Source organism: Blennius ocellaris, assembly GCF_963422515.1.
Source record: "Blennius ocellaris genome assembly, chromosome: 21".
Lineage (NCBI taxonomy): Eukaryota > Metazoa > Chordata > Actinopteri > Blenniiformes > Blenniidae > Blennius > Blennius ocellaris.
Genome location: NC_137670.1, coordinates 7168945 through 7193222, shown reverse-complemented (window position 1 = coordinate 7193222; position 24278 = coordinate 7168945). Strand labels below are relative to the sequence as shown.

Sequence of the window (24278 nt, the reverse complement as noted above, 5' to 3'; positions counted from 1 at the left end):
AGGCGTGTGTGTGTGTGTGTGTGTTCAAATTATGACTTTGGGTGGCTCACTAGCGTACACACCTCAGGCTGCTGCTGTTTCCCGCAATATTTGCGGGCGGGTGGAGTCACGGTGTGTACCGCTAGCAGAACGCCTGTCGTTTAACCTCGTGTCACTTAGTTACCGATGCTGTTTCTGTTGTAAACACGATCACGGCCCGACCTCTTTGAAGCTTTATATAGGCCAATGGGCACTCAGGCCAATTCGCTAATTTCGCCGGGCAAATCACTGATGGTGGAATTCAAAATTTTAGAATAAGCAATAATTGTTTAAAATATGGTAAATTCAAATGTTCAGCCATAAAAATGCTTGAAACTGATGCAAAAAGTTACATTTAAAAAAAAAAAGTTTTTTTGTAGCACAGAACAAAACCTAACTTTGGATAGATTTTTTTTTTTAATCAGTAAAATTCAAAAATATTCTTTATTAAACCACTCGTCTTCTATTATTGCCTGGTGTTGCAGTAAAACAGAAAGCCACACTTGAAAACGTGCAAACCAACCAGATGGCCTTTCTGATAACGACAGAAGAACATGAAAAAAACCGACCTTTCATAAACCTACTTGCTTGAAAATAACAGCCAGATCCTCAGCAAGAACTCAATATTCCACTTCCTGTTAGACTCTTAGTAGCTTAGATCAAGTCAGTAAGCGAGGTATGATGGTGTCTGCAAGCGTTTTTCATGTCTGGGTTCCCAACAGCAGTCATTTTTTGCTTGTGAACTGCTTCAAGCTCCAAATACAAGCTCCACTTTGGACCAAAGGGTCCGGCCCCCTCTCTGCAGAGCACGCCTCGGGCTGCAGACCGGCGGTCTCAACAGGCATGAAGACCAGATTCACATCATGTTCTTGGCATGACGGCGAGCAGCGGCAGACGATCCCTCGGAAGAGTTCACGCCTGGAATGGGAGAGAAGCTACCTTTAATCATCTGCTTGTGAGAGACGTCGGGCGGTTGCTAGGTTACCGGTCAGTCCACGAGGCTCCTAACGCGAGTGCTGTAGAGATGCCTGACGTGTAAGCATGCAGAATTCTAATGTCAATGAGAATGTCACTGTGGGAATCTGCAGGTAACCACGGCGACGACCCTTTTCCGTCTCCCGCACCCTGAAACCCTTCAGATATTAATTGTATGGTCATGTACTGGTCATCTGGTCAACAACAGATGCTCACACAGCTTCCTGTCACCATGTTTTCATTTGATGAATTTCTGTTTTGTCTTCTTGTGCCATTAGTCTTAAACCTTTGTGACCAAAAGAGACATTTTTGTTTCAAATTCGACTCTTTTGGAGCCACAAAACATGTCAATCCTTCAAAATGAGGCTAATAAAGTTTAATTATTATGATTATAAATTATGTTGCATTCATGGTATTTAATCATGATTTCTAAAATCTTTAGGAGTTTTTGTGGTTTTACTCTTTATACTATTATTACTGGATTCAGCTCTGTATGGGTTTGATAAAGCTTATTTAAGCCTTTTTAGCAATTTAATATGTTTGTAATTTTACAGTTTCTAGTGATTCGAGCTATTTTAGTTGTTTCAACGATTGTTTACCAGTTGTTGTTTTTATAGCTATTTCCATTATTTTGCTCTTAAAATAATTTTTGCCATCGTAGTTGCTTTGATGGTTTTTAGTCATTTTTAGTCATTTGAGCTATTTTAGTTGTTTTTGCCACTTAAAGGCTTCCATAGGTTTTGTTGCATTGTTGTGAAAATGGACACCAAAAACACAATAAAGGTTTTGTGTCTTCACTTGAAATTGTTGAATGGGCCCCTCAACCTGATTTTCCTCACAACCTTTTGTGATTGCTGGCACCCCCCCCCCCCCATGGTGTCCAGGAGGTTTTGAACTGCTGCCCTGAAGGATTGGTCATGATCACGCAGTCATCTGCTCAGAAGCGACTGCTATCAGTCACTAATTCCCCTCACCATAGTTGACCCTCTTTTGCCACTAAACCCTCACTTGTGTTTCGGTTTCGTCGAGATCTCCCAGTAGTCGCTTGACGGCCGGACCACCAGTCTGCTCGCCGTCCTACGGGATCCTCACAGTCCCTGGCTCAGCTTGTCCCGCCTCAGCCAGCAGATTCAGACCAACATGTGCAGGGAGAAGCTTTTTTGGCTCAGGCTGGAGACCGGGCTAATTAGCTTTGACAGAGCTGATGAGTTGCTAATTAAATGTTTATCTGAATCTGGCATCTGTCGTAAAACAAATGTCTGTTAGCTGCCTACAATCTGTGGATTATCACGAATAACTGAGGTTGGGTCCTGCATACGAGCAGATAAGCCTGGAGAAAGAGAAGATGGTGATTTGGGCAAAGTTTTGAAGCTCGTCGGCTGCATTCGGAGCTGACTGACCCACAATGATTATCAGAGTTCACGATGCCTCTCCTCTACTGATGTAAAGAGGTTTTTTGGGATGAGTACAGTAACAGTTGCTCCTTACCTGTTTTGAATCTATTGATATCAGTTGTAAAGACTGCTGTTGCAAGGTGGAGTAGTACTGTGGGAGGTAAGTTAAAGTGTAGCTCTTCTTGTGCCAGTGAGATGGGATTAATTTGGAAAAACAAACAAACGATCTTGTCATAACATCTGTAACTGGTGCAATTATTATGCTTATACCACATCCGAGTCACTCCGACTCAGTGTGTTTTGCCTGGCCTTCGTTTGGAGGATCAGAAAGAATGTGGCGGCAATTTGGTGTAAAAATTAATTAACTTTCTTAGAACATTTCACTGCCAAAATTTCAAAAAGCATTTACTCTTAGCCTCACATTCTCTCAGTTTCTAAGTCATTCAGTTCTCAAAATGAAGAGCGGCTTAAATAAGCCCAACCTCAATTGGTCCAATCAGGACTGGACCAAAAGTCCAAGGAGCATTTGAACCACAATGAATTAACATTGAAAAATATGAGAATAATAAATGAACACAACTAAATAGAAAACAATCACCACATCTCAAATTTTCTAAATTATTTTTTACCTTTCAATAACCCTCCACTATGGATATACAAACAAATATGTAAACAAGTCACCCCTGCAGACAGTGGGCTGCACCATATGACGTCAGACAGGTGAACAACAGGTCCTGCAGCTGCGCGCGCTTCCCAGTCGGAACGGTCGGAGCCGGACCGGTAGTGAGCGAGGTAAGCTGCGGTGGCGTTTTGTTCAGACTAAATACTGTGAACAAGTGTAAAGGAGAGAAGCGGCTGCTACACCACATGCTCAAGATGCTATTAAATACATCCAACAGTGAAGACAGATGTTCATGTGGCAAAACACTCAGGTGTGCGTGCTCGTGACGCCACATCCCAACTCCCAATGTCCACAAACACTCCCACATCACGTGGCCCACATGAAAACACCAAACATATTATATTAATTATCAAGGATGATTCGAGGGATAATTTATCAACGAGGGATTCGTGTCTGGGTGAGACTGTGTGCAAAAATACGCATTTTGCACCACAATGTATCATTAAAATTGACTTCATGTTGAGATCATAGTGATTTTCTGCAATAATTGGTTTTGTGAAAATATAGATATTTTCATCACATATACAAACAAAGAAAATGTTTAAAGTTTAAATGTGACGGCTATTTTGGCACTATTTCACTGGTCTGGTCCACTCGAGATGAAATTGAGCTGTTTGTCGCTCCTGAACTATAATTAGCTTGACAGCCCTGCCTTATACTCAAGCCTATTTGATCATTTACATTTGTCTTTATTTATTTACACCAACAATTGTTTTACTTATGTCTGTTTTTATGAGGATTTTTTTCCCCTCAAAGATGAATAGGAGGGTGGTGAAGCCCTCTTGGTTTTAAGGGATAAAATATTTAGTTTTTGAACATGGGTATGTCAACATTTAATGCATTTATATCACAAAACTATGAAGTGCAAGCATTTACAGTAAAAGTGCATCATTTTAAAAGGTGGCTGCTATATACATAAAACATTGCAATCCTTTGTTTGCTAAAAAAAAAAAAAAATCAATGATAATCCAGCAATCACGTGAAATATTTTGTTTTGTCTCACGTCGGTATGGAATAGACATCTTCACTATGTGAATGCATGGATTTGGATTGTAGCGCAGATGGTTTCAAGGCGATATATCAGTGAGTTGCAATTGCATCATTCCTAAATAATCCTCTTTGATATGAGTCCCTTGATGAGAGCCGGCTTGTCTTTTGCTGACTTTCATGGTTTTTGAACCAAACTACATGGCTGCTCCCTATAAACGAACCGACAACCCTTCTATCGCAGATTATTCCCCAAAAAATGTCTCTGTTCCGTCAACCCTGACTGTCCTCGCTCTCAACTTCACAATTTTCTTTTGACGGTTTACCCCAAGTTCCCGAAACTTTTCATCTCAAAGTTGTCTCCTCTGCTCTTACAGCTTTGCTTGGATTTTCTCTCGGCTGACTTGACTGATGGGAATCCAGAGGACCGCAGCTGATCAACATGTTGATATGCTCAGGTATCACTCGACTCTCAGAGCAATAAAGTTTATGAGAAGGGCTTTGAGGACTGTTTCTCTACCTCTGCTCCAGTGGCAGCCAGAATTTCAGCGGTGTTGTGTTGTTTGTGCTGTCTGTCCGTCCGTCCTGCTCTGGTTATGTCCTCAAAATGCCTTCAGGACATTTTTTTTTCTTCAGCCTCGGCCCGTAAGGGTAGGTGTGCTCAGACGTGAGCAGCTTCGTATATCAAAAGTACTTCGCAGTTTTCTCACAGAGTTTCTTTTTTTATTGTCACTTATCTGTTTGGTCTCGAGTCTCTGTTGAAGGACGGCTACTTGAATGACCATCTGAACAGAGCTTTTAGTAACCAGGAACCCCACAATGCGCTTGTTTTAAAGTCAAAGAAGGAATGACCCACACCTCAATTTTGACTTTATTGATCCGAGTCCAGCTCCTAATTAGCTTTGGCTGATGTTATTGACCTTCAGGTTCATGTTTATGTTCCATTCTATACTGAGCATGTTGTAATGACCCATTCGATTTAGAGAAGTGCACAATGACTCGACAAAAAAACATTGTTTTTCTTCAACCTTGTAACTTAAATAATCTACCAGATGCAAAGACACGTTTATAGTAAAGTAAACAGATTTTCCTTTCACTGCTTTAGCTTTAATTGTTTCAGTTATTGTTTGTGTTTGTTTTACTTTCTCGTGCCTGTCCCACACGTTTTCCAAAAGCAGAACTTTAAGAACTGGATATTTTGGCGAAGATGCTCTATAATGTGGATGTTAGTGGGTAGAAGATGCTCTATAATCTGTTACCACTTGTTGTAAAATACTTTTAAATAAGTGTCAATGGGAATCAGCAATAAAACATTGAAGAAGCCGACTAATATTACAGGCGATGTTGGCGATGCTGGGAAATCTTTCATGTTGCTCTCAGGTGGATCGAGAGAATTCAGGATATTTAAGTGCCTCCACTAATGTGAACCGGAGTTTAGTGAAGAGTTAACAGCTGGTGTTCATGGAGACATAATGGATAAATGCTACAAATGACTCTGTGAGCAAAACGGAGAGAGACGGCAGCGCTGCGATTCTCTTCATGTCCAATAAAAGTCACAGTTAGCGAGCCCAGTGAGGTTTCAGTACTTGGTACTGGCATTAATTCTATTTTTGTGATCAGTTAAATACCCATTACTCCCAATAAAATTCCGTACACAAGTGTCTTCAGCCAAGCCTCTCTTTCATTTCTTCTGCTGTAATGACAAGAGCCACTGGAGGTGTCATCTTAGCATCTTGCAGGTTGTTAAGTCATTTGTGACGGCGCGTTGGGCTCAGTCAGACATTTTTCATATTGAATTCTCAAAGACGGACGACTTCAACAGCACCTTGTTTCACTCCATCTTGAATATTTACCGCCTGACTGTACTGCAGCCCGTTATCGGCTCCGCCGGCGCGTCCGAGCGAGCAGCCGATGTCAACAGGTACGACTCGACGCTACACAGATGGAAATGGAGTCTTTTTTTTCTTTCATTCTCCACTCAGAAGTCGTTCTCAAGTGCAGCAGGTAGAAGTGGTTGAGGAAGAGAAAGTGGAAATAGACGAGCACTTGAAATTCACCGATTTGAGGCAGAGAAGAAACGAAGCACTTGAACACGACGCCGCTGAAGCGAGCTAGGCAGGGGTCGGACCACTGTCATGTTCTCCTGACCTTTTTTGTGAGCGATCCACAGTGAGAGTAAATGGAAGAAAAAAAATTGTAAAACGGCGTGACCTCTGTTGATGTCTCAGTGGATTCTGGAAGACTTTTTATTCTGCAAATTTTCGATTAGGAACCTCAAGGAGTAAGACTTATGTGTCATATGACACCCCATCTGGTCTAAGTTCCTCTATTTTTCTGAAAAGACAGGCTGTTATCTCCCATACTTATGTGTAGAAACTCACTCCATTAACTCTGAAGTCATCATCACATAGCAGGACCCTTGACCCCCATCAGCTGTAATGTGGCCGCCCACTGCATCCTGGTTAAATGTGCAAAAGGAAATTACCTGAATGGAATTAACAAGTTATGATAAATTTAGTTTCAGTTAGCCTAGGCTTCATCAAGAAAGTCACTATTTTTTGCAATCGTCACCTCTTCATATATCTTCAAGCTGATATTGTAGGTAGATCGTAACAGAAGACATGTTGAAAAAGCTGTGCCAAACAGATTCTTGCCCCCATATCCAATGCTATACTAAATCATTTATAATGTAAGATGTGATCAGATTCATCCTCCATGTCTTGTGGTTAAAGCTACATCACCAGACTAAACAAAAACGATATCCCCCAAAAATATGGGTGCCAATTCTCCTGTATCGCCTCATTAACTCTGAACTCATTCACTGTTGCTTTCACTCATTTCAAGTAGAAATGTAATACAGAATGGTGGATTTCTGGATTTTAAACCCATCATACGGAAAGTGACGAACGTCTTTAACTCTTCTCATTTCTTCCAAACTAGCAAGTCAACGATGTTTCAGGCCAATTCACTAGCAGAGCAGAATGAGACGCGTTGAATAAATGTAAAAAGATTCTAGTTCTGTGTAAAGCAGAGCTCCCAACTCTGAACCATTGAGAAGGAATTCAATGTCAGTCATCAACTCTAAACTCTGCGTTTTTAGGTGAAAATCGGATTATGTTGACATGACTACAGTGATCGGAGCCACTGGAAAATGCAACTTTTGCAAAATGTTGCTATTGCACTTCAGGAAATTCTTCTCCTGCACATGCATGATCACATGGACAATGGGAACAAAGTTTGCCTCCAGAGTGTCATGACTACGAATTCTCCTGCGACTTGGTAGTTTTATAGTTGACAGCCACTGTAATAACTAATCCAACTTGGTTGTCTGTCCATACGAATATCTGGGTACTCGCTATTGTTAATGTTTATAGCGTTTTGATCTCTGCACACCTGTGTGTATGTGTGTCTTTTCATTACCCGCACAGCCAACAGTGCCAACTGTTGTGGCCTGGCATTCTAATGAGATCTGCATTTCTGCCCTCTCCATGTAAATGTACATCGTTTTCAAAATGTTGCTTTGTAAACATGAACGTTTTCTGAATCGAATGTTCCAAAACAATACGTTTTCACATGAATCTTTGCCGTGTATTTTCAAAAGATGCAGTCCAGTGGCTCTGAGCACCATTGTCATGTGATTGAACACCCAAAGTGCAATAAAAGTTTTGCATTTTCACTTAACGTTATCGTTTAAACTGGGGTCTAAAATTCAACGGCCCTTTCATGGTTTGGTTCGTATTGACCAGCAGACGTAGGTATTGATGATCCACGGTGGTGACTTACGTTAAAACTGTGACTATCCATGCTAAAATACCACATTAGGACAGTGAGAGCACTTGTTAGCTTGCTAGCTTTTCAGGTCACATCACAGCTCGTAATGTCACGTGTTCTCCTGCACACGCAGTTCATTTCAGGGACAAAGACTCTTCACAGTAAAGTCTGATGTGAAATATCGGATATCAGCAAAAAAAATAGGAACTGAGCATGAAGCCCCGCAGTGTGAGCGTAGCCTTTCATTACATTCTCTTCTACTCAGTCAGATGTGATTGAGCGTGGAAGATGGAATAAAACTGCTTTTCTTTTTCTTTTTTTTTGCCCCCTGTCTTTTTCAGCCTGAAAACGTCTTTTTCCGTGTCAGATCCAGACAGACGTGACAGCCTCTTCGACGGGACCGCCTGACAACACCGCCGGGACGGCGCGGCTCCGGGAGCGAACGTGAGTGTGGGGGCGTACGCAGAGCGCAAGCTAAATATTTAAGCAGCAAATATAAGCCCTCTGGCCTGGGATCATGTCAGCATTAGCAATACAGCAGACAGGTAATAAAATACATGGTGGGAGAAATGTGTGCTTTGTGAGATGTGTGGAGACAGTTTGAGGGCTGCTGATTATTTCATAGACGGCCATGTTTCCTCCTCCTACTTGGCCGGGTTATCACAGTTATCTTACCTCTCACGCCTCGGCCGCTCGCTCGCCGTTTCCTTTTGATTACCGTCTCATATTTTCATTTAAATGCTGATGGGCTGGAGGATCAGTGTAAATTGGAAACTCGTAACTTATTCAGCTTTCTCCTCTCTCTTCCTGCCCCTCCTCCCCCTCCTCCTTTGTGTTTGTGGAGGAGTGCAATCGCATGCGCCGTTGTTTGCTGTGAGAATTGTCGCAGATTTTCCATGAATTTAAAGGAGGTCGGAAATTGCACTGACCAGCATTAAAATGTGCCGGCATTAATTCAAATGTCACATTGGAGGCACGCTGTCCGGGTGCAACTCCTCATAACTGAAAGTGTCAGTTAAAGGTGTTCCGGTGTGCGACCAACCTCCTCCACCTCGGTACAATCACACCTTCACCGATGGAAGATTGGACTCGCAATTACACAAACATTTTCTCTGCTGGCTGTTTTTGAACAATATCCACATCACAAATGCATAGAGCGCAGTGAGAATACAAAAGCCACAGGACGAGTGCAAAAGCCACTACGGGAAAATAAGGTAACGTGGCGCAAATAATAATGCAATACAAGAACTGCAACACAAATGCGAAAACCACAACACAAACACAAAAGTTACCACAAAAATACAAAACGAAAAGTACCAATAGAAAAGTTGCAACACAAATACAAAGATTACAACACAACCACAGACACAAACGTTACCACAAATACAAAAGTTGCATTGCTAATAAAAAAAAACACAACAAATACTTTAAACACGCTGCAATATAGAAGCACAATGCTTCTCTAAAGCTACAGTACAACACAGAAGCTACTTTATAAACAGACAAATAGAAAATCCACACTGGAAGTGATTGAGTAGCAGGTTGTTGTCATATTGTGTCGTTTTGAGTCTTCTGGGCCACCGTAGCAACGGCAATATAGATATTTTAACTGCAACTGTCAAGTGAATTGCCTTGTCATGAAATGCCTCCAGCAAGTTCTTCTACGATTTGAGACTTAATTATATATCTATACATACTTGCAGATTTTCATTAATTCAGATTTGGCCTGTGGCTCATAACGATTATCTGCTGTGGCATTCTCATTACACGGACTTATTGCAGCTTCACACTGCAGCATATATCAGGTGAACATGTGATAGGTACACTGCGGATGTGGATATCTTCATACGAACACATTTACAATACATTGCTTAGAGCTCCTAGAACCTGCAAACTAGAAAGTGTGTGACGTGTTGTTTCGACTTCTGCCAGCAGTTTTACTTGAACTCTTTCCGATTATTTTGAGCCGGTTCTGCTTTTTACCCCCCCAGGGGGCCTCGGTGGCTGCTTACCTGCCGCAGACTTTCTTTTGTGTTTGCTGCAAACACAGCAGGTATTGTAATATACCTCCTTCATTACCTTCAGCCTTATTTACAAAGCCCAAGTCAAAAATTGACTTTATCCATGGAAAAACAGGCTCTCAGGCTCCACAGGCTGAAATTGAACTCAACCACCGGGGTTATTTGCGCGCGCCTCACCGGATGAGTCCTGCGACTTGCAGTGGGCGACGTGATCGTCTCGTATTTTCCAAGCAAACACACGACACAGACATATCTCAGGGAAGAATTTTGCATGTTTAGAAAAATATGGATGGTTTATTTGACCCTACTTTTGACAAGCTTTATATGTCATTTTCCATGATTTTCAAGTCTTCTGATGTCAATGGAAACACAGTCTACATCCAAATATGAACAGTGGTATATCTGGTATCAACAACACATTCATTCACTTCTCGTCCTACAAACAGTTTTTGCAAAGACACACAAAGTATAGTATTAATTGATCCTGTCAAATACTTGGTTAAGTGGGTTTTCTATTCTGAACTCACGAAACAGTGATGAATTATAGTTGGATTTTTTTTCAAAGAATCTATTGAAAACAGACAGTCTAATACAAAGTCCATCCAGTACAGACTTGTCCATAATACTGCTTCTAGAATAGCTTATTTACAATCATCTACTGGAAGCAAAAAAACCTGCCATTGCTTTAAGAACAAAACAAGCTAGCCATCACTATTCAAACTCAAACATAAAATTGAAAAACAGAACAGTTTTTTTTCATTGATTGTGCTTTGTAACCCACAAAACCACTTCTTTTTTAGAAATGGATCATCTGTCAGAGGCACCGAATAGAAGTGCTGATAACATCCATTTCGATCTCTCGGGTTGAGATTCTCTAGAGCTATGAGTAGGACAGGGCGTACAAATGGTTGCTTGTTTTATTTCTTCATTTATTTATATATTTATAAAGTTGTTACAGGCTCATTCTAGTTCGTCACCTGTGGTGGTGGTGTTGTGTTGCACAACAAAGGTCACAGAGGACTCAGTTCTTGTGTTTAACCATGCAAAGCCCTTTAAGATTTTGCCAGAAAAGGTCACAGAATAGATTTGCTGGACAAAGAGGGGCGTCTGATAAAGGCTTGAACAGACACTATCAGTGTTTTCCCCACTAAAACATACACAGAATGAGGCCGTAGCCTGTGAATGAGTTGGATAATCGAGACGTTAGAAATAATAATAGGCAAGTTAGCTGGATAATACTACCCCCCGCCCCCCAGTTCTCCACAACCCTCTCTGGCTTCTGATATAGGTGGGCCTGTGTATTCAGTGTACAGTGTAACTCGTTTTTCCGGTCTCTCACAGTAAGCTAGTAAGTGTTCTTGGTCCTAGAACCTCTGACTTTGCAGGAACTTCAGTCAAAGAAAAGTGAAATTGCCACCATCCTACTCCAAATGAATGCCAGTGTACCCGTGTACCTCAGTCAAACCCACACACCTGTGCAGCCCAGGCAGGTATCCCCCCCCCCCCCCCCCAACAACCATGGCTGCTGTTACACAGTCACTTCAGTCTTGCTGCCTGTGCGGTAGTGCTGTGGCTGTTGTTGCTGCTGGTGGTGCTGTGGGATGTAGTGGAGCTGTTCCACAGTGTGAGTCCGTCTGGAGGCAAACGCCTGCCTCTTATTGGTTGTCTGGTTCATGGCTAAAGTGTTGGAGTGCTCGGATCGTCCCACTCCTGGTGCCCCACTGCTGCTGCTGCCGCCTCCTCCTCCTCCACCGCCACCACCACCTCCTCCTCCTCCTCCACCACCACCATTGTTGGAGGCACTGGGATGGGAGTGCATTTTGGTCATCTTGTAGCGATCCATGAGAGGCGTGGTTGGTATGAACACGTCTGTGTGTGAGATGGCACGTGACATGGACATGTCGCTGCCGCGGAACCCTCCAGAGATGCTGCTGACCATGCCGCGCTTCAGCGACCGCATCAGCTTGTCCGGTGAGAGCAGAGGGTCCTGGGACAGGAGGCGGTCTTGCGAATAGAGGCGTTCTTGTGAATAGAGGCGGTCTTGGGAGTAGTGGCGGTCTTTAGAGTAGAGGTGCTCCTGTGACAGCAGGCGGTCCTTGGAGTACATGCGGTCCTTGGTGTACAGGCGGTCCTGGGACGTGTGGCGGTCCTGTGGGAGCAGTCGCTCCTGGGATCGAAGGCGTTCGGCGGACAGGAGCTGCTCATCGGAGAGGATCCTGCCTCCGTAAGGGGACATGCCGTTAGAAGACGTGCTGTAATCCTGCTGTGGGGCCTTCTCAGGGGAAAGAACCCGATCTTGGGACATCGCTCTCTGGACTCGACGGGGCCTCTGCCTTTGTTGAGACTGCTGCGAAGACTGCGACTGGGGAGGGGCCTGAGAGATGGAGGACTGCGGGGGCTGACTCTGGAGCTGCTGTTCCCGGTGCTGTTGGGCGAAAAAGATGAATGAGCAGAGTTTATTCACAAGCTGAAGGGTAAAAGGCTCTGCCACCCACCACTGCGGGAGAAGGCGAAGCAGCCTCTACAGCTTCTAACACACAGATCTGCACTCTCAAACGTAGCACTTCTGCCTTGCCTCTTAGTTGCATGAAATTGTGAAATGCATGAAATGAACACAACCTTGTTTTGAAACCTGAACGCTCCATACCCACCTGTTCTTGACTGACTTTAAGAACATGCAAGGGAAGGGTGCCTCTCGCTGCTAGGTCTGGCAAGTGGCGCTTACGAGTGTAGTAGTCTTCAACGTCTTTATCTGCTGCAGAGGAGACAAAAAAACAAAAACAACAAAAGGAGATAGAGGCAAGAGGTGAAGAGATGATTCATGAAGCAAAAGAAAGGAAACGGGTAGGTGCGACGAATACGGGGGTAGAAACCGGATCAAGTGGAATCTGAGAACATCACACAAAATGCAGAGAAGGGCGCCGGCGGACCCATCGGTGTTTCACCTTTTCCAAGCTCATGGAGGGGAATAGAAAATAAGAGGCAGAGGATCACAGTCAGACCGGATTACATGCGAGGCACAGAACAACCAACATATCCAGGCTTCATCAGGGATTCTACAGGCAGCTCTGGCTGTGGGGGCAAACTTTTCAAAGGTCATGTGAAGGTCCATAAACAAACATCGTCATACTGTCACGAACAAGTGTGGGGGGGGTTGGTGGTGGGGGGGGGGGGGCAGGCACCTGGTGAATGCATGCTGCAAAGCTAAACGGATTATTGCACAATCATGTCAACAACAAGTACCAAGAGTGTTTTAATATCCTTGATGGTTCATCCATATTCATGGGCACAACCAAAACAGATTTAAAAAAACAAACAAAAAAAAACGATCATGCTTTCAGAGACAGATCAAAAAGACAAAAATACATTTCCAGAGACAGCAGAGTGTAGAAAGAGATGTAGCATCAAATCCATGCCACACAAACCCACAAACACATGCATAAAGACTGATGTGAAGACCGCACACAAAGTGACACACACTTTACAGGAAATCTCTCAGACGGCAGCACAAACCGGTCAAATATGGGAACAGTGAAAAGTGTGTGAAGGGAGAAATGAGAAAGTGTTACCAGACTTATTCGCATCGTCAAGAATTCGTGGATGCCTTTAGAGCCTGTTCTTTTTCAATAAACGTGTGCACCACCTGTCCATGTTAGACTCAGCCAAAACACCTGCCGCCCCCCGATTCAGAGACAAGGTCTCTCACCACAAATCGATTCATTACAAGGGACAATAAAAACAAGATGTTCCTTTTCTTCGGCATAATAGTCTTCAAGATGCGGACCGGGGTTCTAAAACTCATCAACCATATCACTATAGAGTGAGTGAATAACTGGCGGTGTGCTGTCCTGTGCTTGCAATGGGCTAAATGCCTTCTGTTTTCCGTCTTCAGTTTGATACCAATTTGCATTAATAAGCAGCAGCATTCTTCTCTTTTATTATCTCAACAATGAAACCGCGGCCCTATCTTCCCTCCGGCACAATTCAACATGATCTATCAGTGCACAGACACCAGTTGAGCAACAGAAAAAAAAAGAAGGAAATGGCAGAGCCTTTTGGCTATTTGCTGCAAAAAATAATTTGCTTTGGAAGCAGAAAGAAAGTTTTGAAAAGACTGAAGGACATTGCCGGAGGATGTTTTTCCTTTCTGTCGCCGTCTCCTTGGTGGGATGCCATCTCTGACAATTGATTTCATTTGCTTGGTTTTGCCGATCATCAAAATCTATTATGATGATTCTCATAAGTGTTTTTCCCATATGAAAAAAAAAAAAAAGAAGCCATTAATGCCACCGCAACCTGCCTCCTCCTCCCAACATGACTGAGAACCAGCAAACAGATGCTGAAAACCCATCTCGGCGTTTCAGCTTGAAACAGCGCCCAGCAGCGATGAGTAGGGGGATCCAGCACAAACGCCAGGGCGTCATCCTTCAGCTTGACTGCGAGCCAGCGGTGAAGTGAGGCGGTCATGATGAAATTACATCAGCCTTAAGGAATATTTGCATTTCACTTTGGAGAATATCGTGAGGCGAGGCCTCATTATGCGGCAGAAATCCAAGCGTAGAGCCCGCTACATCAATGCGAGGCTATTGCCAGGCACGAAGAGACCACTTAATGTACTGACACGCTTTGAGAGAAATAGCTGGCATGGCCTTTAGGTTGAAACGAGAGGATCATGGGATATCAATGACTATCAGCCTCTTTTTTTTTTTTTTTTTTTTGATGTTGACGGAGCAGATTTTTTTTTTCTAAGGAAAGATCAGAGTTCAGAAAAATGCTGTCTTAAATGTGACTGCCAACTGGAATTTTCCAGATCCACTCAAATGTTTACTCAACCGGGAGGTCCGGCAAAAGGAAAAAAAAAAAACATTTAGAAAGTACTTTCTGTGACCGTGTGATGTCCTCAGCACAGCGGGAAAATCACTTTCACAGCTGAAACACTCTGGAGCATCTCGCTAAGATTCCTCGTCCGAACTCAGTGAAGCGCACTTGATGTGGGATTTTTTTTTTCTTTCCTATCATGCAGGGCACCAGGAGCAGAGGGGAGCCTACTCTTTGCATTAGTGCAGGGAACTTTGGACCTACTGAGTTTCTTCAGGGACGAGAAGCGGCTGAGGTCGGCCTTGACGGCCGCCTCATAGGAGGGCGGCAGGTGCGACAGGCTCTGGAAGGAGCGAGAGAACGACAGGTCGTAGGGCTCCGTCTGCGAGGTCAGGATGCCGCTTATCCGATTGTTTTCTGGAGAACACATATACACACACGTACATGTACAGACAGGAAAGAAGGGAAGAGGGGGAAGAGAAAACCACCCCGTGAAAAAATGAGACCCCAGGCAGCCATCGCAGAAGACGACCTGCTGTCGTGGAAAGGGAAAACAAAAGTAAGCTGGCAGACATGCTGGAGTTTCAGGTGCACGTGTATTTCCCGCAGGCAGAAGTGCTTCTGAGATCATCATGAAAAAGCACAGTTCTAATTGTCAAAGTAAATTCAGGTGGGCAGGGAGATATTTTTCTATTGTTGCGAGGGCGGTAAGCTTTGAAGAAAGGAAGGACATCCTTTTGTATCTCATGGGAATCTGTGGGTTGAAGAAGCAAAACCTTTTGTCCAAAAGTATACAAACACAAGCTTTAATATGGATGTGCACTTTAATTATGAAAAAAAAAGGACTTTTTACTTTTGGATTTGTGTTGATTTATCTAGAATGAAGGTGCAGAGGCACTCAGTGTGTCCACAAAGGTTCAACCAAGATGCATCGGCTTATTTCTCCCGCATGATGCAGGAGAAGCTCGCTGGCTCCCCCAGGGAAGGCCTGCACTGCACCACAGTTTAATCTGATACAAATGATGAGATAAAAAGAGGATTACTTTGGTGAAGATTGTGAAAACATCATGACTGCGTAGCTTGACTTTGTTTGGAGGAAATTCGCATGGATGCAACTTTAAAAAAGTGGCATCGGTGCATCCCTAGTTTTGGTGTCTATTTGTGCCCACACTAAGGCCATGTCACTGTAATACGTCTGTTAATTATTGTTCCTATGGTGACAAAAGCAGCTGATTCTTATAAGTGTGGCTATAAACCAAACCTTTATTTCCTTTATTTGAAGAATCCAAACAACACCAGCGGAAATGTACATTGCCAAAGGGTTTTTCAGGAGTGCGGTTTAAAGTTAATGTACTCATCCACAACAGGGATGTAAATTTCCCTGAATGAATGTGACATATTCCGTTTCAAACAAATTCAAACAAGTCTCATTTAGGGCATTTGGCAAGTCAGCCATACATGTATTAATATTAATGAGCCAAAGCAGATTTTAGAGCTGTCACTTTTCGTTACAGCATGTGTCCAGCATGGCAAAAAAAAACCTGTCCATTCAATTCTGTAGCCTTTCAAAATTCATAGTGTAAATGGGCAACAGGCCAGTTTCTAATTCTCACTGTCACTCCAATCCATTGCATAACCTGCACTCATTCCAAACTATTTATGATAATAATAGCACAAACTTTACACAGTAGCACGATCTTTCTCTATATTGAGGAAATGTGGACCGAGGCTCTCAAAATCCAATTGTTTAATTGTTTCAAACCCAAAAACCTAAGTAAGAAAGTCTGTTCCCATAAGAATTCTTGCTTTGTGTAAAAATGTTTTTATGCATTTTGGTAAAACAAAAAGGAATAAACAAGTGATCAGCTACAATATTAGAAATACCAACGAAACACTTGTGTTGATGTATTTTGTATAAGCAGAACAGTGTCATTGCTCCCGTCCTCTTGACTTCATCTGACATCAGCAGCCCTGGTTGTTGGTTTTCGTCTTGTTTGAGCATCACACAATCCACACTTCCAAACACTGTACCAAGTACACTTGTCCAGTTACCAAGTAACTTCATTCACTTCACAATGATTGATTGATCCAACTCCCAAATGTAGGTTTGTGTGACTATTTGCCAAGCATTTTAATTTAGATTAGAGGACACAACAACCAACTGTGATCTATTTCAGTGAAAATCTCCACCGTTTCTGATTTATTCACAGAGGATCACAATGTATTAGTAAGCAGCAACAGATTAACACATCATGGAGCCGAAAGGTCAGTGATGCAACATTAGGATCAAAGCACTGTGGTTCTGAATTTATTTAGCTGTAAAATGTCAGTATGGAAGTACTTCGTTTTCAACAAGTATTTTGCACATTTAGTTGTCTTTAAGAATGTTGAACTTGTTAGTATTTTCTCGGGATGCTCCGATACCGACACTAGTATCAGGTCCGACAATACACGGAGTACTCGCACTCGGAAAACGATCCAGAGGAGATGCAAACTAGTTTGTAACCAGCAACTTGGTATCGGCAAGTAACTAAAGTATTTAGTATTTTCAGAAAATTGTAGACCTTTCAAAATTGTATGAATGCACTAAGACAAAGGGAAAATTTGGATTTGTCTGAAGATCTGTATACATTTTATTGGTTTGGCCCAGTCAAGATTGAATTCGGTTGTTTGTGGCCCCTGAACTTAAATGTCTTTGACAGGACTCATGGAGAAACCCAGTATGTTTGTCAAATGTCCAGATATTTTCATCAAATAAGTTCCCAAATATAGATATGTTTGTGCAGTATCTGTTTGCATCCTTGGGGGAACTTTGACTGGAAACTCGACCCACATGCTCTGGAACTAGACAGATATTTTTGGTGTGATTTGAGTTTTTGCAGCGTAGGCTTCAAAGTGTTCATTGTCCTTATCTCACCTCTCTTTCTGCCTTTTAAGTTTAACATAACTTATTGAAGGAACTAGTCTCTGCCTCTGAGCACTGTTATCTGCCTTTGAGAGATTGTCGCACGTCTAAAACTCCAACTTGTCGGCGGCAGCGATGGGGGAGCGTTTGGTGTGGGACTGAGTTGACGGGTGACTCTGATTTTGACGAGAGGAAACAGCAGTTCCAAAAAAAGAAGAAGAAAAGGACTTGCGGGGGGGGGGGACAACAACAAAACAGTAAACAACAGCTGTGTGCTTGGAGAGTAACCCTGCCGGTGACAGCGGGGAGACGGGGGACGGGGTTGGGGTTGGGGGGCAGGAGGCAACCGTGCCGGGACTGGTCGCTTGCAGTTGATTACGTGGAGATACAATGCCAGGGAGACTCGCTGCAGGGGAGGTGGGGATGGGAGGGAGGTGACTGGACCCAAGCCCTTCTTTTATCCCGACTGTACTCTCTTTATCTCGCGTTCTCACACACGCACGCACACACGATCTGTCCCATTCACCGCCGCTCCTCCACACTCCGTCAATCTTATCTGTCCTACCATGCTGCCACCCACTTTCCTCCGCTCCTTAATTCTTTCTGGTCCATTCAGTATTCCTCTTTTTCTCTCTTTCTCTCTCTCCCTCTCTCTCTCTCTCTCTCTCTCTCTCTCTCTCTCTCTCTCTCTCTCATTTTCTCTCCTTGCTTCTCGCTCCGTTCCCCCCCCCCCCCCCCCCCCACCCCCCGGGAGCTGTGAGCCTGTCACGCAGTGCAGAGCAGCGGGCTTGGGGTGCGGTTCCAGACCAGCCTCCGACGGACAGATAAAAATAGGGTTTTAGTTGCTGCTGCAGGATGGAAAGAAGGAAAGGGCAGAGTAGAAGAGATGGAGATAGTACAGCCTAAAAGAGAAGGGGGGGGAAAGTGTCTGTAATACAATCAGGAAGAAGAAAATGGAAGGTGAAGAGAGGGAGATATGGAGAAGGACCGAAGGCTTGTGGCGAGGCCAGGGGTCCTCGGAGCTGTAGGGAATGGGGTTTGAAGCATGGGGACGACTTTGTAAGTATTCCACACTGCATCGAGTTGGTGGGGGGGGGGGGGGGGGGGGGGGATTGGGGGCATTGTCAACTCAGAGTGTGGCATGCTGTCAACTATCTGAAACACATTTCCCTCCTTCCTAATGATGGACAGTAACCAACACAGACCTGGCTCAAATAGACACAAAATGGATATTTCAAAGACATTTTGTCATTTTGTAATTATTTCTTGATGCCAACAAATCCAAATTAAACTGCTCAAACCATCTGGAAATGGTTTCAATTAACAAAGTTTACTTCTGCAACTGTAACATCTGGTAATGGGCCACATTGCTAACCTGCTCTGGACTTTTCACTGAAGTGTCTTGTAAGTGAACATGGTTCTTCCTGCGACTTGAAGTGTATTAGGTGGTGTTAAAACGTTTAATCGTAGCTAACATATGTCATTTTTTACGTGGTAGAAGTGTCATTATGTTTGTATATTTCATTGTTGGACTGTTTCATCCAATATGCTTCTCTATTTGTCAGATTGGTTGGTGGCACATTGATATTAAAAGACAATGGAAACTGACCAAATGTTCAATAGTGATTTCTTGTGTTTGCTGAGAATTAAAAGTATAGCACACATTTTTAAGACTTTTATATTATTCTGTGGATTCGTGCCTTAATTCGACTTTAATTCGACATTTAGCTTTTGATGTTGGGAATTCTGAACTGTCAACTTCATTCATTCTGTGATGCAGGCCTCTATATGTAGTCAATCAATAAGACAGATCATAAGAAATGACAAGTATTCTGTATCCTGTTTGATTGTTGTTTTCTTGTAGGATTTGTTGACAAAAAGAGAAGAGTTCGCAACACAAATCGTGTCAGTCAGTAATACATTTGTACATCCAGCAAAGTTTATGAATCCCACTTTGTGAGGAGGCTACTTCAATCAGGTCTGAAGATACACCGGCTTAAAGAGGAAAGGAAGGATGACACAAAGGTAGAGGTTGGTGTTGCGGTGTGTGTGGAATGCAAATGAATGAGTGCTCACACTAAACTGAGTGCGCATATGTTTGACTTACCGCGTCTCAATGATCGGTGAGCTACCCAAACCCAAGCGGGGGGGGGGAAAAATAAAAAAAGATTTCAGAAGCACGTCGGTGGTGAGAGAAACAGAAGCTGCTGCACACACACACACACACAAACCTCCACATTCATTATGGCAACCACAAGAAAACAACAACCTCCTGCAAAAGTGACTCAAATGATTTCAGCCTCTACATCTGGATTCTTTTGACATGCGACGTACAATTTAGCATTTTCTGCCTGTGATACAGAGCTGTGTCCTGGTGGTTCTCTCGCCACTGGAAAATGGGGTTTGTCTTGAGGACAAGTTTCATCTAGAAAATGCATTGCAGAGGGTGAAATTTTAAGGTTTTTAGGCAGCTTGTGATCACAGTGACTGTGTTTGATGTGTTGGCGAAATGGATTTTTCATGTTTGTTTTTTTTGTTTTTTTTTCTCCTTCAGCTCTCCAAGGCATTCGCTTCCTGGATGTGGTTTGCTTATCAGTGTGTTTGTGTGTGCGGGTGTTTAGACTATTTGGTCAATTATGTCCGGAGACGGAACCATTCTGGTTGCAGAATTTGAGCGAAGCACCCTGAAATGTCACTTATTTACAGTATTTGTATTTGAAGCAAACGGACATTCGATGACTGGATCAGAGTGATTTGCTAAGCACAGACGGCAGTGAATATTCAAGCTCGTGGCCTCTTTTTATTTCCTTTTATCTCAGCTGTCTTTCCTCTCTCTCCACCTCACATCCTTATGCAACTCCTCACACATCTGCCAGTCTGCGACCCCGGGCCTGTCTTCACTCCCTACACCAGAACTAGTGTGAACAAACAGCTTCCACAATGTGAAGGATAAATAATTTGTCAGAGGGGTGCCGGATTATGGCGATCGGTTTTGGTACTTTGGTTTGGTGGATGTTCGCTATAGACAAACTCCACAAAGCAATAAGTGGGTCCTCGGTCAATATATTGTTCCCTTTACATAAAAGTAAAGACTCATAAAATCTCACTCATAGAAAACTGTGGGTCTATAAATACAAGTTGTAATACTTTCAACGAAAAACTATGTTAACCTTCAATGGCTGAATGAATTGAATGACTCAAGAAATGTTTACATGCCTACGTCATGTAAAAGTCTGGATTACACCTAACACAAACTGAAAATACTCGTGTTCCTTTCTCTGGCCACTTTTCTCTTACCATTCTTAGGTGTGCGTGTGGGGCTACCTAGAGCCACATGGTTATAGTTGTGCTGATGGGTACCTGCAATGACAAAAAGCAGTGAAAGTTTCGTTCAGTGTCCAAAACGAGTGCTCAGTTTTAGCTCAAATACACACTCCTGGCAATGGAAGACGACAGTTAAAGAGTGGAAATGTCTTTTGGTAGCACTGAGTGGTCAGATTCACAAAGTTTAGATTAATGTTCTGAAACTGAGTTCTATTGTGTAAACAAGTCTAAGCACCACATCACCAACATTTGGCTCCAGGGAAGCCTACTAAGTGGGTGAAATATCCCTTTAATTTTTTCAGATGAGAAAAATGAACATAAAGAGAGATGAGAGATGAGTGAGCGCCGAGTGGAGCCCACTGTGACCTCAGCATTACCCCAGAAAACATGTTTACATCAAAGAGAATCCAGGAAAGTCAGAAGCTACAGTAGAAACATTTAGAGAAGAGAAAGAGTTTCTGAAACAGGGCCGGCATGTATTATTCATCACGTCCTGGCCTGGAACACGAAGGCACTCTTATTCTTTGGAAATTGTATTATTTAAGAGTAAAGACACAGAGACTTCATGAATCCGTGCATTCGTCGTTACGAAACACGGATCAAATGTGGAGTGGCCAGCAAGTGGCAGATGAAAGGGAACAAGAGTGCAGACACACACATACACACAGCACAGTCGGTAGGGTGCAGTAGATTCTTCAAAAGCTCCACCTTTTTGCAGATATTTACTAGCAATATTTGAAAAGGCTGTGATGCATGCAGCTCCACTATGTACAATCAATTTCTCAAATAATGTCATTATTGCATTTATTTAACTTGTGTTTATCAGGCGAAATATGCATTAGCATCAATAGACCTTGTCTATAGTAAGTCTATTCACATTCTGTGCTCACTGCAGCTTGATGTCCATTGGCCAGCTTGCTTGGATATCTGTGGCTTCAGATCAGCTCACACTGCCATTTTAAATTTTGTTCACGTGATGAAATAAAGAAATTGATTAATATCGGAAAAAGTCATATTGAGGATTAGTGTGTTGACCTGCCTTTTTGGTAATCTCTGCAGTTTTCCTCACATTGAAAACCGAGGTTTAACTGCAACTTGATCACGTCAAAGACACTTTCTGGAAGCCAGAGGACACCTAGGAAACCATCCATTGCTTGCATTTTGAATGTTCATGCCTTGTAGTCGCAAAGCCACAAAGCATCTTTAGCCATTTGGCACCAGTGTCATGCTGATCTGTCCTTTCATACTGCATTTCTATTGGTTGGTTAGTTGATGTGGATTGCAGCAGCAGTCACGATCTCCCCAAATACCTGACACTGTCAGAATTTTGTGAAAATTGCAGTGTGTAGTGGCCTTGAGAGCAATGTGGGAAGTCTTGGAGAAAAACATGTGAAACCTGAGGTCAGTGCATCTTGAGAGTTGGCTGCACAGCTACATAGCGGGGTGATAAGAACTCTGCTTTCACTCACAGACATACGCATTTCTGCCTGTCGTGTATTGATTGGAAAGCTCAAGATTGATGGACAGAGACTGAAAGACCTCTTTCTTTGATTCTAGACCTTCCCTTGTTGTCAGACAATAGCTTTTTCCATGACATACCAGATGGACTGTGCTCGGAGAAAAAAAATAATTAATTGCTTCAGATGCACTTTTAACAGTTTTACAAGCGCACAACCATGGCGATCAAAGGCAATTTTCAGACCTTCACAACATCTTCAAACCAACCACTTAAAACCGCAGGTATACAAGAGTAGAGGGCATCTCAGGGGAGCTGATATATTTTCACACTGAGACCTTGCAGCTTGACAATGATCGAGACAGAAGATCTCACTGGAGCCATCTAACAGAGTGTATCTCGCAATAACGTGTTGTGCAGTCTGAACGGTTCTAAAGCTGCATGATCGCATTGACATCTACCAGCCACACTCAATTTTACATTCAACCCGTGAGTCCTCAACTTATTTTTCCACATTTCCACATGAGTAGACATCCACATCAGACTGAAAAAAAATTGCACATAAGAGACAACTGGAGTATAATAAATCTCTGTCTTCATCACTGTTCACACGTGTTTTGTTTGGTTGTTTTTTACTTACTTGCAAAATACAGTGTAGGTATCAAGCCCAGGAATATGAGTCAGACTATTTTTGGCAAACTCACAAATACAGCTAAAGTACAAATTTCATGCGGTACAAATGTCACGCAACAAATGTTTTTTTTTTTTTTTCTTGCAACAAATGTTAAGATCATCTTAGTCATAGGAGAAGAAAACAAGTGAAGTGCCTGGATGTTCTCTGATGGATTGCTGGAAACGGGTGGAAACAGTTAAAATTCAAATGTTGGCGATGGTATAAGTCGTAAATGGTGTTTATTGGTCGTGACAAAAATGGTTCAAAAAGATGAGCAAAAGAACATATTTGACTAGTTATTCGAACACGTCTGAAATTTGTGTTCTTTTTGGTTTCCATGTGACATTTACACAGAAACCGTTGAAAAGTGTAACCACTTCTGCCAGTGAATCAATTCAATTCATCAGTCTTGTTGTCCAGATAGGGGTGATTGGAACTGGACCTTATTTCAGATGACATTTGGTGAAGGTCGGGGTAATCCCCAAACAGCTCGTCGATCCATCACGGTATCAAACATGGTGAGACACACCACCATTTTATCTTTGGATTATTGGAGGAAGTCAAAGTAAACCCGTGCATGTATGGAATGCATACAGTACAAACTACACTCAGAAAGACCAACATGCCACCATGAGAAAGATGGAGCTCTGATTGGTGCCATAACTGGTCCGGGTCAAGGTTCTGATTCAGGTTTAGAATACTTCAAATTACCTAACAAGCATGTTTGGCTTGTGAGTACAAAGATTGATACTGAAAATGCTGGAATATCGAAAGAAAATGGAATACTCTTAATAATCCTAATAACCTTTTTTCCAGTTTACATGAACACACATTGATTCTGACTACAAATAACGCAAATTTTGACATCTTTGGATTGTGAGAACATGTAAAGTCTATATTTGTGGCAAAATGAGAGATCTGATTGAGAAGAGTTCCTCCATTCTGGTCACAGCGCCATATCTCTCTGTATGCACGAGGAGGGTTTAATCTGCGCTAACAGCCATCCCTGTTGTCATCCGAGAGAGCAAAGTCATTTTAATTTCCAGCCCGGAGAGTGAACAAGCTTCACCCGGCCGTCTATCTGTCCTGCTGTGCCGGAGCTGTTGAGCGGATGACAGGGAACGTGATGCGGCGGCGCGGCGCCGCAGAGGTGCTTCGCTTGAAAGATGGGACCTTTACTGAGCCCATTGTGGTGAGAAAGTTGATGAATGACAGCTATTCTCAGCAGTGTGCGGAAGCGCGCGGTCCTCTGTT

General features: G+C 42.9%; 1 protein-coding gene across 1 annotated transcript in view; it reads right to left on the bottom strand.

Moving 5' to 3' along the window:
• Positions 1-11376: 11376 nt before the first annotated feature.
• The window catches only part of LOC308145452 (shisa family member 6), a gene marked incomplete at both ends in the record, with an annotated part of 85029 nt that continues 72127 nt past the window's right edge, over positions 11377-24278 (bottom strand). Inside the window, 5 exons of the mRNA XM_080516904.1 lie at positions 11377-12273; positions 12500-12603; positions 14931-15083; positions 19679-19699; positions 20869-20931. Coding sequence (XP_080373030.1) covers positions 11377-12273; positions 12500-12603; positions 14931-15083; positions 19679-19699; positions 20869-20931 — 1238 coding nt within the window. The remainder of the gene's footprint in view (positions 12274-12499; positions 12604-14930; positions 15084-19678; positions 19700-20868; positions 20932-24278) is intronic.